This window comes from Colias croceus, chromosome 29, assembly GCF_905220415.1.
Source record: "Colias croceus chromosome 29, ilColCroc2.1".
In the NCBI taxonomy this organism is placed as follows: domain Eukaryota; kingdom Metazoa; phylum Arthropoda; class Insecta; order Lepidoptera; family Pieridae; genus Colias; species Colias croceus.
Window position 1 is genome coordinate 2,043,374 of NC_059565.1, and position 14,762 is coordinate 2,058,135.

The 14,762-nt window shown below is 33.4% G+C and overlaps 1 protein-coding gene across 2 annotated transcripts in view; it reads left to right on the forward strand.

Annotated features, from left to right (window-relative positions):
• The window catches only part of LOC123704246, a 64,059-nt gene that overhangs the window by 39,454 nt on the left and 9,843 nt on the right, over positions 1-14,762 (forward strand). Inside the window, exons 4-10 of one of the 2 annotated variants that reach the window (XM_045652548.1) lie at positions 581-711; positions 2,606-2,817; positions 3,145-4,172; positions 4,710-4,984; positions 5,618-6,124; positions 12,055-12,212; positions 12,827-13,113. In XM_045652548.1, coding sequence (XP_045508504.1) covers positions 581-711; positions 2,606-2,817; positions 3,145-4,172; positions 4,710-4,984; positions 5,618-6,124; positions 12,055-12,212; positions 12,827-13,113 — 2,598 coding nt within the window. The remainder of the gene's footprint in view (positions 1-580; positions 712-2,605; positions 2,818-3,144; positions 4,173-4,709; positions 4,985-5,617; positions 6,125-12,054; positions 12,213-12,826; positions 13,114-14,762) is intronic. The other variant, XM_045652549.1, reaches the window with a different exon arrangement.

The window sequence follows — 14,762 nt, forward strand, 5'->3', positions numbered from 1 at the left end:
TAGATATTGTAATAGATAATCAACAATGCATTTTAAAATTCGAATAAGTATTCCTTACGAAAATTTTGTTGAACAAACACAACTAAGTATATAGATTTAAAATTTATCTATGACTATTCAGATTCAAACTCAAAACTCAAACTCAAACATTTATTTATTCAATTAGACTTCTTTTAGAAGCACTTTTGAAACGTCATTACATATTTTAACATTTACCACCGATTCGGAAAGCAGTATCTACGGAGAAGAATCGGCAAGAAACTCCATAGTTGCTCTTGATTTATAGTATTGTAGTGACATTTTTTTATGAATAGAAAAAATCGACCACGAGGTTTCGATCTCGTGTCTTTTTGCCATACCGGAGTAACGCCTTGGCTTTCATCGATTACAATAAATAATAATAATAAATAAATTGTTTATTTTCCACCATTATTTGCTACATACATTTAACGATCCAAGCTCCTAATATATAAACTGTTAATTTCTTCTACTCTTTTGGTTTTAGATCTATTTTATTATTATCACTTGTTTTTCGGTTTTTATCTATTAGAAAAGGTAGTTATTATACTTTTTTCAACAGATGAAATCCCCGCTGGTTGCGCAGCTGCTCTCAAATGTACTCCAGTTGAATTCTGTACTGCTGAAGGAGTAATTTCCAACACATCTGTCGTTTTGACAAGAGACCAGGACGCGTATAGAGTACCTTTAACTGTGAGTTAATTAAATTTTTTTTTAATTATAATTTCGATTTATTTATACTTTTGTGTAGGTATATAGGTATACTAGCTTTTCGCTCGCAGCTTCGCCGCATTGATGAAACTCGTATAGTTCCCGTTCCCGAGGGATTTTCAGGATAAAAACTATGATATGTGTTAATCCAAGTTACGCTCTATGTGTGTTCCAAATTTCATGAAAATCGGTAGCAGTTTTTGCATAAAGGAGTAATAAACAAACATTCCCATTTATAATATTTATTTGTTAAAAAAAACAAAAAACAAGAAAATATAATTTATTGTCACACACAACGAGTATATATCATCGATAGTTTAAAATAATCAATTATTTTATTATATAACAATTTTACACTATTTTTATAATCATCTTTTAACTTTTTATTTAAAAATAATTATGAATTGTGATCCCACCTTCATTGTCTTTTCTATTTTCGTAGTTTATAAATATTTGCGTATTGCATTTAGTGCTATTCAATTGGTTTAAATAAACATTAATAGTATCTTTCTGTAAAATCGAAAACAAGTTTAATTAAATGAATGTTTTTATGTTTTCTCTATGTTTAAAAGCCAAATTTGAATACGGATTTTCCTATATTTTAAAGACTATTTATTATTCGTTATTTAAGAATTATTAGACTTGTAATATATTGTTAGACTTGTATGTAGTAATAATCGTAAATTATTTAAAAGATAAATAACGTCAATGACTATGTTGAAGACTGTGTGGACATTGAAATGTACTTATTAATTTTCTCATACTCTAGACAGCAGTTCAATGAATACAAGTCATTTATTATAATGTCATCGCTGTCTGTCTGTTTGAAAAGTTACTCAATTTACTAGAATACTATGTAGAAAATAATTATAATCCATATATGTATATGTGTTGGGCTTAGTAACTCTAAAGGTATGCTATTTAGTACAGGATACATCGCCCATTTTTGCAAGTGACTACTATCAAGCTGATTTTCCGTTTGTAGCTTTATTTTGATGAGACACCGAATAATTTCGTGTACAAAACTCTCGATTGTGGTAGCTAACAGAGATAACAAGGATAAAATTTTTTGATTTGATGGTTCTCAAATATTTATTACGCAATTTGTAGGACAATATGTCTGTTGAATTATATAAACATTAACTAAGTGAAAACAAAAAAATCAGCTTGTTAGTAATCATTTATGATGACCTCGTTATCGATACACTTTGGAAAGGGGGACTCTTTGTACCAACCATAGATTTTGTAGGACAAATATTTTTTCGAATAATTTAGGTAATTATCTTGAGATTGAACAAAAAAAAATTCAGTTAGTAGTAGTAATTAGTCACTTGCAAAAATGGGCGATGTATCCTGAACTAATTGAAAAAGTTGTGTCATATTGCTCAGGATAGGAAGATTTTTCTAATGTGCATTTGCATTTTCCATTTGGAATATAATATGTTCTTTTTATAACATAATAATTGGGTACTAGTGTGTTAAACTACTAAGTTTATATTAATAAACGATGTGTAATTTTACAAGGAACATTTGTCACGTCTACAATCATGATACATTTAAAAAAAAAATACTGCATTGAATGCAAGTTAATTTATTATTATTATGTGTCTATTCTCTATTACATTTACGTACCTACTACAATAAAAAATACATGCTGTCTTACCACAAAAAACTTTAGACAGGGTTTAACTTTAAGCACGGGTTCTCTTTATTCTAGTTTTGTCGTATTTCACATAGACAACTATTAAAGTGACAGATCCCTGGTTTAAAGTTAAACTGTGTTTAAATTGTTTTGTGGTGAGACCAATAATATCAATATTAAGCACAAAATTATTTTATTTTATTTAATCTTTATACATTATTTCTAAATTACCAGGACTGCAGAGACATCGAAACTGGTCGTATCGGCAAATGCTGCCGCGATCCCTACTACACCGACCCATGGCCGACCAACCAGCTTGGCAAATGGGTGCCCGGAGTGTTCGGTGGAAATGACGGGAAATACGTACCTGATAGCAGAGGCAGTTCTAATAACGTCAGGCCTGTGACACCACCCACCACTGGATCTGTGCTTTTCGGTAACTTCAGGTAAATCGAGGTTAAATTTGTTCAGATTATCATGATAATTAACAACTGAATGCTAGATAAGGAGGATCTAGTGCCTTTCGGTTTAGTTCTTAGTTAAAATTTTTTGAGATAGCTTTATTATTATTTTTGAGGGTGGCGTTAGTAGATATGTAGTTGTAAATCAAACTCATTTGTTGGTTGTATTCATGACTGATATGTTTTCCGTTTAGAAAGATAAGTAAATCATTAAAATGTAACTGGATTTAGTTCATTGGAATGTTGTTAATGTATACTGTAATTTTTGTATGTTAATTGTATATTTAATAACAGAAATATTATCTTTAACAGAACAACACCCAAACCAACGGTGCCATCGTTCGGATCAACTCCACGATTCCCAACAACTGTAACTCCGTTCGTTTCAAAAACACCCGGACAAGGACAGTTCACCAAGGGCGGTCAAGGTCAATTTACTAAAGGCGGGCAAGGTCAGTATGGCCTCGGAGGCCGTGGACAAGTGAGCCAAGTTGGAATCGGTCAGATAGGAACTGCTGGACAAGGACAATACTCTCAATTCGGAAGGGGTCAAGTTGGCATCGCTGGCCAGGGACAATTCGCCCAAGGCGGTAGAGGTCAATTCGGTGTCGGATCACAAGGGCAATACGGAAGGGGACAAGTCGGTGTAGTCGGACAGGGTGCAGCCACGCAAGTAGGAGTAGGCCAAGTCGGTGTAGGCGGTCAAGTAGGAAGAGGACAAGTCGGTGTTGTCGGACAGGGAGCTAACACTCAGTTTGGAGCAGGACAGATAGGTGTCGGTGGACAAGGGCAATACTCTCAAGTAGGAAGGGGACAAGTCGGCATCTCTGGACAAGGTCAAGCGACACAATTCGGTGTAGGCCAAGTAGGAGTCGGTGGCCAGGGACAATATTCACAAGTAGGAAGAGGCCAAGTTGGCATCGCCGGACAAGGCCAAACTAACCAATTCGGCGTTGGCCAAGTAGGCGTCGGTGGCCAAGGACAGTACTCACAAGTAGGAAGAGGACAAGTTGCTATATCTGGACAAGGTCAAACTAACCAATTCGGCGCTGGCCAAGTAGGTGTCGGTGGCCAAGGACAATACTCGCAAGTAGGAAGAGGACAAGTTGGTGTAGTGGGACAGGGAGCAAGTCAATTCGGTGGACAAGGACAGTTCGCTCAAGCTGGACGCGGTCAAATCGGTGTAGCTGGCCAAGGCGTAGCTACTCAACTAGGGAACGGTCAGATTGGCGTAGTTGATCAGGGAGAATATACGCAATTAGGAAACGGTCAAATCGCAGTCAATGGGCAAGGACAATACTCGCAAGTTGGCAGGGGACAGATCGCTGTTGGCGGCGCAGGTAAATTGATTTAAACTTATTCGTTTCTACAAGGCTAGGTAACACCTCTACGTCGTGGGTGTTATAGGTGGCGTTCTCTTAACATCAGGTGATCTTTGTGCTCGTTTTCGTGCTCTGTCATAAAACGATATTTGATAAAAATTGTCCAAAAAGTTCTCATACTTTTAGGATCGTATTCGTTCGAATTGGCAAATTATATTATCGTCATAACCGTTTTATTAAACTAATCATGTCACAGTTACCTATTTTATCCTAATGTAGGGACAATAGTAAAGAAATAAGTGACCTAAGTACGGTTACATAACAATAATTGCAAATATTGCGGTCTCAAGTAGCCGAGACATCCTGTTATGAATCACTAAATACCATTATGATGTCGTCTAATTATACCATTCAAAGTGACATTGCTATTCAATAAAAAGTAACTTTGATGTTGCTTAATGATGCATTATTTTATTAATTACCTTCACTTGTCATTATGTAGATCCGGATTCAGTTCTATTTCAAAGTAATTATATAATTTTTCTTTCACTTTAGGACAAATCGGTTCTGGTTCGCAAGTAACCAACGCGTTTTCAAAGGGACAATTCGGACAAGGTGGTATCGCTACTGGTGGGCAGGGAGAACTCATAAGCCAAGGCCAGGGACAACTGGTTTCTCAAGGACAGGGCCAATTGGTGTCACAGGGACAGGGCTCGTACGTTAGCCAGGGCCAAGGCCAACTGGTTGGTCAGGGAGGTGGTCAATACGTTAGCCAAGGAAAAGGACAATACAGTTTTGGAAGCAGCGGACAGTACGAACTCGGAGGACAGGTTAGTGTTGCGTTTTAGATGCTCAGATTTTTTTAAACCCAAACATTTTTTCAACTAGACTTATTTAAGAAGCGTTTTTGAATCGTATTAATAATACATACACCAAATATGCAATAACCAAAACATAATGAATGGCGTAGTATGTATAGTTAACAAAAAATACAATGATAACATTAATACGAAAATTGCTAAGAAATTGTTATTATAGACTGTATCTTGAAAATCACAATTTCCTAAGTATTATATTTTACTCCTAAGCAAATAGGTAAGACATTTGAAACGGTATTTTATAGCAATAAATCTTGTGGCTATTTAGCGGGTAATTTACGCGCATCTTCATCGCCAATTTAAATTATTATTTATTAGTTATTACATTGAACAATCTGTTACTTGTTTTATATTAAGTTCTATAGGAAATGAACTGATACTTTGTTTTATGCAGGTTATATTTAAAAAAAAAATATTATGACAGTCTCAAACAAGTTGTATATTATGAATGTAATTGAACATTTTATAAATAATTATGTGTATCAAGTAGCAACTATTAGACAGTTTCTACTTGCAATTAGATTTCTTTTTTTTAAACAAAAGAAAAATTGTATTTAATATTAAACATGGAATTTTTTATCATAGGGACAACAGCAAGGTTTTGGAATCATAAACCAAGCGCAAGGCCTCTCCAAAGCATCAGGACAACTCGTGTCACAGGGACAGGGCCAAGCTATTTCACAGGGCAAGGGCCAGATCGTTTCCCAAGGAAAGGGCCAGATTGTTTCGCAAGGAAAGGGCCAGATTGTTTCACAAGGAAAGGGCCAGATCGTTTCACAAGGAAATGGTCAGTTCGTTTCGCAAGGAAATGGTCAGTTCGTTTCGCAAGGAAACGGCCAGATTGTTTCACAAGGAAAGGGCCAAATTGTTACCCAGGGCCAAGGCACTCTTGTATCTCAGGGTGGTGGATCTTACATTGAGCAAGGTGAAGGCCAGACTGTTTCTCAAGGTTTCGGTACCGGATTCACACAGGGCCAGGGCTTCTCCGTTTCTCAAGGATCAGGATTTGGTGTTGAGAATGAGTACCAAGAATCTGTGCAAAGGGTGTTCCTTCAAAGATATAACGGAGCTGGACAGTGCGGTATCTTAAACGTAAGTTTAATACATTATTTTAGAAGTATGTGAGTATGTGTGTGTATGTGTGAGTGTTATGATATTACACGAAAATGGGTTATATTTGAATGTAATTTTGAAAAAAGTAAAAGGAAATTTTCTAATCGAAAAAATGTCACATACGTGTAAAAAATCCTATTACAGTTTATGTATTTAGTAGTTATTTGAATTCGTTTAATATCTTGAACATGATATAGGCTAAAATTAACTTTAATTCAACTTATATGAGCACGTTTATTATTAACATAAAACAATAATGTATTCTGTTTGTTTTAAAGTAATTAAATCAGGTATATATGACGATGCTTTCGTCTATTTAAACTCGTTATCATATTATTGATTATTAGGTTTAAAGACATTTATTCCCATTAAGACATTAAGTCACTTACATGAGAAACTTAAATTTTAAACATAGGTATTTATAAAAAATATCATTCGTTAGTTAAAAATTTTGAGTAAGTTACAATACTATAAACATAAGTTTAGGTTAGGTACTCATTCATTGCATTCAAAGTTTGAGCGTGTGGTCTTCCAGGATGTGTTTCGCTAATTGTTTTTTGAATAAAATGAATGAGTTTACACTTTTTAATTTGCTTGGCAATCCGTTATAGAAACGTGCTCCCTCGTATGTTGCCGTTCGCCTTTCATAATTCGTTCGGATCTTCGGGAGGGCAAGATAGCTAGCTCGTCTATTAGGATAGTGGCGATTTGATGTTGAGAATATTATATTTGTATTTATGTTTTTATGTAGCGCTTTGTGGATGAACATACACGTATTATAAAAGTATAATTGTTTTAAATTCATTATTTTAGTATCGTCGTAGATTTTATTTGTAGAAGTTAAAAAAGGATATTTAAAAATGGTTTTAATAATTTTATTTTGTAAAATTTGTAGTGGCGCTAATTTTTTTTATTAATTATTAATAAGGTTTTATATTCATTATCAGACTTTAAATTCGTTATTAAAATGATACTTATTTCGATAGTTATTTTTTTTATTTATTATAGTTAATAATCTCAATTTTATATTTAGAAATTATTTTTACAGTTGTTAGTTTACAGTTCTCGTTAAACTCGTTTAGATAAACTTATCTTCTTTATATATAAAAATGAATCGCAAAATGTGTTGGTAAGCGCATAACTCGAGAACGGGTGGACCGATTTCGATAATTCTTTTTTTATTATATTCCTTGAAGTACGAGGATGGTTCATATCTTAGATGTTCATATGTAGAGAGAACGTAAATATGTACCACGGGTGAAGCCGGGGGCGGACGGCTAGTATTTATTTAAAATTGTTTAAAATATAAACAATATTTCATAATAATTCCACCTGAATCTTTCCATTTAGTCATTTTTATACGAATGATAATTTCAAGGTCGATTATTGATGCCTCTCTATTTAACCAGGAGTTAATGAGATTTAAGCTGTTAGTTACGAAATTGACTAATGATCGTGTAGTTTTGAAATCTTTATAGTCCGAGAGACCGTTGCGATATTTGTTCGATATGTTAAGGACGCTGTCACAAATCTGCGTTACTCAAATTTAGGTATCTAACGTCGCCACGTGGTTCGCGGGAACATCGCGCTCACGTAAACATAGCGCATTCCATTTTATAGACCATCTTCATACTTGATATTATTTTTTTTTATATTTTTATTGAAATTGATTCCAGAAGATTACTGGGAACTTTAAAAATTCATTTTGTTACTATTATTAGTAGGTACGATCCTTATAAGTATTTTAGTGTATTCAACCAACTTAAAAAAGTGTGACTATTTTACAACAATTTGAATATGAATTGTATTATTGTATACAATATCGAAGCTTTTTAAGAAATGTATAAAATACTTTTTTAAGAATTATTATCATACATAATATTATATGTTACCGGCAATATATTAAACCCGGCATTGTAAGCAATTCTTAGTAAATGTATGTTATTCCGAGAAACAGTCGGAATGAAATAAATTAAATTCGTTACCACACATTCACATTACGTATATCTTTAAATATGAACTTTTCCTAAGTAGCAAACACATTTGCAAATGTGGGTGGTTTTTGGGGTAGCTATTAACCAATATGAGGTCAAAACTAAAATCCAAGATGGCACCGACCAAAATTTGAAATCTTTTCGTCATGGGTGTCATTTTCAAGGAGTTGGAGTAGCTATTAAATAAGTAATAATCAATATGAGGTCAAATCTAAAATCCAAAATGGCGCCGACGACAATTTGACATCATTTCGTCACGGGTGTCATTTTCATGGTTTTTGGGGTAGCTATTAACCAATATGAGGTCAAAACTAAAATCCAAGATGGCGCCGACAAAAATTTTATATATTTTCTTCATGGGTGTCATTTTCATGGTTATTGGGGTAGCTATTAACGAATATGAGGTCAAAACTAAAATCCAAGATGGCGCCGACGAAAATTTTACATCTTTTCGACATGGGTGTCATTTTCATGGTTTTTGGGGTAGCTATTACCCAATATGAGGTCAAAACTAAAATCGAAGATGGCGCCGACGAAAATTTTACATCATTTCGTCACGGGTGTCATTTGCATGGTTATTGGGGTAGCTATTAACGAATATGAGGTCAAAACTAAAATCCAAGATGGCGCCGACGAAAATTTTACATATTTTCGTCATGGGTGTCATTTTCATGGTTTTTGGGGTATCTATTAACCAATATGAGGTCAAAACTAAAATCCAAGATGGTGTCGACGAAACTTTACATCTTTTCGGCATGGGTGTCATTTTCAAGGTTTTTGAGACAGCTATTACCAAATCCCCAATGTAACCGTCGATAATTAGGTATATTTTTCTTACTCCTTTAAAGTAAACTTAAATAAAATAACAAAAACGTTAACAACCACAGTTTTGTAGAAAGTCTTAAAAAAAAACAATTTTAAAGAACATTGAAATGCATATTTAGAAATTTAATATAAAACGCAACTCTGTGGCAATCATGTTAATATTCTGACAGATATTAGTAACTTTAAATATATTCTTTAAATATATTCGCTAAACTTTATTTAAAATAAAGTTTATCTAAAACATTTAAACGAAGAGAATAAAATAAAAAAGAACGTGTGTGCCGAGAAAACGTGTCAGGAGTGAAACTTCTTTGGCGAGATTCATAGATACCAAAATCGCCGCCTTGCTCCATAACGCGACAGTATTACCATGACGCGATCTTGAAATTCGACGACCATCTTGGATTTTAGTTTTGACCTCATATTCGTTAATAGCTACCCCAAAAACCATGAAAATGACACCCATCACGAAAAATGTCAAATTTTCGTCAGCGCCATCTTGGATTATAGTTTTGACCTCATATTCGTTAATAGCTATCCCAAAAACCATGAAAATGACACCCATGATGAAAAGATGTCAAATTTTTCGTCGGCGCCATCTTGGATTATAGTTTTGACCTCATATTCGATAATAGCTACCCCAAAAACCATGAAAATGACACCCATGACGAAAAGATGTAAAATTTTCGTCGGCGCCATCTTGGATTTCAGTTTTGACCTCATATTGGTTAATAGCTACCCCAAAAACCATGAAAATGACACCCATGACGAAAAGATGTAAAACTTTTGTCGGCGCCATCTTGGATTATAGTTTTGACCTCATATTCGTTAATAGCTACCCCAAAAACCATGAAAATGACACCCATGACGAAAAGATGTAAAATTTTCGTCGGCGCCATCTTGGATTTCAGTTTTGACCTCATATTGGTTAATAGCTACCCCAAAAACCATGAAAATGACACCCATGACGAAAAGTTGTAAAATTTTTGTCGGCGCCATCTTGGATTATAGTTTTGACCTCATATTCGTTAATAGCTAGAGCTACCCCAAAAACCATGAAAATGACACCCATGACGAAAAGATGTAAAATTTTCGTCGGCGCCATCTTGGATTTCAGTTTTGACCTCATATTCGGTAATAGCTACCCCAAAAACTATGAAAATGACACCCATCACGAAAAAAAGCCAAATTTTCATCGACGCCATCTTGAATTGTTTTACCCCACCAATCTATTCAACAACCCATAAAAAAGAGGATCTCAGGCAAGGTAATTTTAAAAACATAATTTTAAATTACAAATAATTGGAATATGAAACTTATACAGTTTACTCATAAAAAGTATCAAATATTTCAAATCACGAAAAAGACAGTGCACGCACAATAATCTTTTTTATTTCGTTTTTATTTTTGGCACGAGGAGCGATACACCCGTCCTTCCAAGAGCGCTTCTGAGCGCGGTCTGACGAACCGCGAGAACAAAATGTATGAAGAAATCGACAAGTATTTTTAATTTAGCTCATTATTGAAATAAAATTTTGATTTAGATTCATAAAAATTACACCATATATAAAGGACTATATATCCCTCAATAAGATATAGTTAAGAAGATAGATTAGGCTCTTAATTTTCCTAAAATGGTACCGGTTTAGACCCCATTTTTTTGCATTTTATGCGTTTATTGTGATGGAAAAAACGTATTTCAGCGACAATTTTGTATGACGTCGTACAATTTTTATAAGATGAACGTAGAGCTGAATATATTATCTTTAAATTAAGATATTACTATGTTCTCACGTGTAATTGCTTTAAGTTAAAATGGTACCGAAAAACAGCGTGTTTTTGTAAAAATACGTTATAGCGTCCTTAAATTTGACTATTGATGTAGATTTGGCATGTTATTGTACATGTGTAGTGATAAATGGAAAAACTTTTATTTAAATAATTTATTATTTTCAAAACTAAAATTATTGTAAAAACATGAATATAAATATAAATTTTTGTCCTTATATTTCCACTTTCTTTTTTATTGTTAAGCATCAAGTCGATTTTAAATTGACGAAAATGGAAATACAAATACGAATTAATAAAAAGCCACACAAAAACGTGTATTCTCTACAATTTACTTTATAGATACATAAGATTAGATAAATTAGCAAACACACCGCGGTCTCTCGTACTACAATATCTTCGTATTAGAATAATTTATATCTCCATAACATTATATAAAAATAACCATAATATTACACACACTTTTTGTAAAGGTCACTTAATAATTAGGAAGGTCAATTTGGATTTATTACACTTCTCGATTATAACATAACAAAAATAATATATAATAGGCCTAACAATGTATTAAAAATGTCGATACTTTATGATGGTATTGTTGACCTCAAGTTGGTATTTACATGACATTTATATGGATTACTGATTAATAACTAGGAACAGTATATGACTCATACATTTTTGTATGTAATATTTCTAACATTTTTCTGATGTATAATATACTAGCTTTCCGCCCGCGGCGTCGCCCGCTTCGTCTAAAACCTAATCTATACTAATAATAATTATTATTATTATAAAGCTGAAGAGTTTGTTTGTTTGTTTGTTTGAACGCGCTAATCTCGGGAACTACTGGTCCGATTTGAAAAATTAATTCGGTGTTAGACAGTTCATTTATCGAGGAAGGCTATAGGCTATATATCATCACGCTAAGACCAACAGGAGCTGAGCCACGCGGGTGAAACCGCGCGCTTTCTTATAAACGACTGAGCTAGGTAGCGTATTGAAGTAAATGAAACAAAGCAATACATTATGCAAATACGTCCAGTCGTTTTCAAATGATTATAATAATAAAATAAAATTGATTTTAAGTTATTTATTAAAGAATGAATGAACGAAGAATTAATGATCTAAGAATGAACTGAAAACGTATTGCTATGTACCACACGTCATGTCCGAAAGAAAAGCAATTTTAACTATATCTGTTGTACATATTTAAATTAATAAATGAACGAATGACCAAAATATAGTATGAAATAAAAATTCAATTTCAAAGAAAGCAACTTTATTTATCTATAATTTTGTCACCAGCCCCAAAAACCATACGGCAACAAGAACGACCTAGAAACCGACTTCGCAGAGATCCCCTGGCAAGCGATGGTTCTTCTCCAGACCAACAGAAGCCTTCTGTGCGGTGGTGTGATCACCAGACCTGATGTGGTTGTCACTTCAGCTGCCTGTGTTGATGGGTAAGTGGACATAATATAGCTGTTTGTTGGTGTAGAGCTCTGGAACTGCAAAAAATAGGTTATGTTATTAGAGCTAGCGCGCAAGAGCAACTTTTGTCTCGGTAACTATTTAGTCTCTCCCATCAACTGTATGGGCTAATAAGAAAGTGCGCGCACGTAGCGACGCAACTCCCCATACAGTTGATGGAAGAGACAAAATAGTTGCGGAGACAAAAGTTGCTCTAGCGTGCTAGCTCTTGAGTGAAGATTCAATCGATACGTGTTGAGTATTAAGTAGTAGTTTTAATAATATTATACCCGAATTCATTCAGTCCTAGATCATCAATAAATAAATCAGATATTTTGTTTATTAAGTCAATATATCAACCTCCGTTTTTTGTTCGTTTATTGATTTTATATTCGTGAACGAAAATATTCTAAAATGGCATACATAAAATTTATAAATGTCGATTAACAATGTCATAGATTATAAATATGAAGTATCTGTGTAATTTACACGTTTTTTTTTCTGGAAACATACAGCCAGTTTTTCTAAACACTACGGAACTTAAAAAAAACCTGGCCGTCCACAAAAAAAAAGAAAACATTCCAAAATTCCAAATTCAAATCCGCAGCCTCGACGCGAAGAACGTTCTCATCAAGGGCGGGGAATGGAAACTGGGAATCGACGACGAACCTCTTCCCTTCCAAATCGTGCAAGTCAAGACGATCCTACGTCACCCGTTCTATCGCCGTGGAAGTCTTCTATACGATGCTGCTATCCTAGTACTTAGCGAAAACCTGAGATTGGCTAAGAACATCAACCCGATCTGCTTGCCTAGTACTGAAGATACTTTGGACGCGTATTACAATGGTGCCGGCGAATGTGTCGTGACTGGATGGGGCAAGATTGTATTGCAAGGTTAGTTTATTTTAATTATTTAGTACATAGTAACAAATCCCTAACACTGTAATCCTGTGCTTTATCTTATTTAGTATAACATCCCTAATACTCTACATGGAAATCCTAACTATAACATTTCGTGTTTTTTTACACATTGTAAAAAGTCCTAAACTATGCAAATTTAAAAACAAATTCCAGCACATCACTACATAGTACATATAAAACAAAGTCACTTTCTCTGTCCCTATGTCCCTTTTTATGCTTAAATCTTTAAAACTACGCAACTGATTTTGATGCGGGTTTTTTTAATAGGTTTTTATTTTGATAGGACGGTAAGCTAATAAGGTTGACAATCTAGCATTTAGCAAAATTTATAACTAAATCCGAAAACTAAATAATATTCATTACTTTTTACGATAATAAATATTTCCACTTTAATTATTATAGAGCCCGTAAAATTTTCATGCTCTTGAAAAACATTAAAAACACCTCTTTATTAGAATTAGAACTAGAATTGACACATATTCTAATCTTTTACCACTGTTTCGCAAATATTTGTAACATTTATATAGAAAAATTGGTCAATATAAATGTTTTCACATCCGCTATTTTACATACTACGTGTGATATTTCGAAATAAATTCCAATCTTCACACGTTGACCCCGGAATTATTTTATTTACGTAATAATATTGCATCAAATAAACTTGTAATATGAATGTTATTTTGCTAGGACATCACTATCAGTTAATTCTTTATTGATAGGACATCACTATCTCTAATATAAGGGTTAATTATTCAATCCTGGGTTAACACTTATTCGTCAAATATAGTTTTAAACAACCATTTTAAAAATGTGTTTAACGAACGGACTTTTGATATAAAAACAGATAAATATAGGTAACATAAAAACTTAAAAAACACACTTAAATAAAATTCATAATTAATATATTATCACCGATCCTTGATAAGTGTACAAAGTTTGAATTAAATCTGTCCGTTTAAATGAGTCAAAATCGAGTCTAAAGGAGTCAGTTACATACAAACACATACAGGTGAAGCTTATAAAAACGTGTTAAAAATCTCTCAAGCTATTTAGGAATTACACTATGACACAAGAATTTTATAGATATATATATAGAGACATCTTGTAATAAATATTATCTAAGTATACTTGGCATGTAAATGTAACCTTTACGTGGAAAATTGGGTTTAAGCAGAACTAACTTGACTATTTACTTAACGTATAAACCACGTCACGTAAGTTTTATTAAGTTATGAGTTAAGTTAACATTTTTTTTGCTTAGTTTTAATTGTCAATTGGTGTTTACCTACATTATGTAAAATAATCGCATAAATCTTAATACGAATTATTAAAAATATTGAATATTAAGACTTAGGTACTTTTAAAAAATCAAAATTGAATATTAATTATAGTTGTTTCATTATTGTTTACAAAAAAACATAGTTTTAATTTATGTGAATTGTCAATGACAAAATTATTAACCTGTGGCCAAAAGGTTTTGCCGTCAAAAGAATATTGAAATGTCAAAATAATAAATTACGTATTATGTACTGCTAGCTATCCACCCGCGGCTTCGCTTGTAAATTTATAATTGAAAAATATCCGGTTTTCTATATTTATATCATACTAGTGGTCCGCCCCGG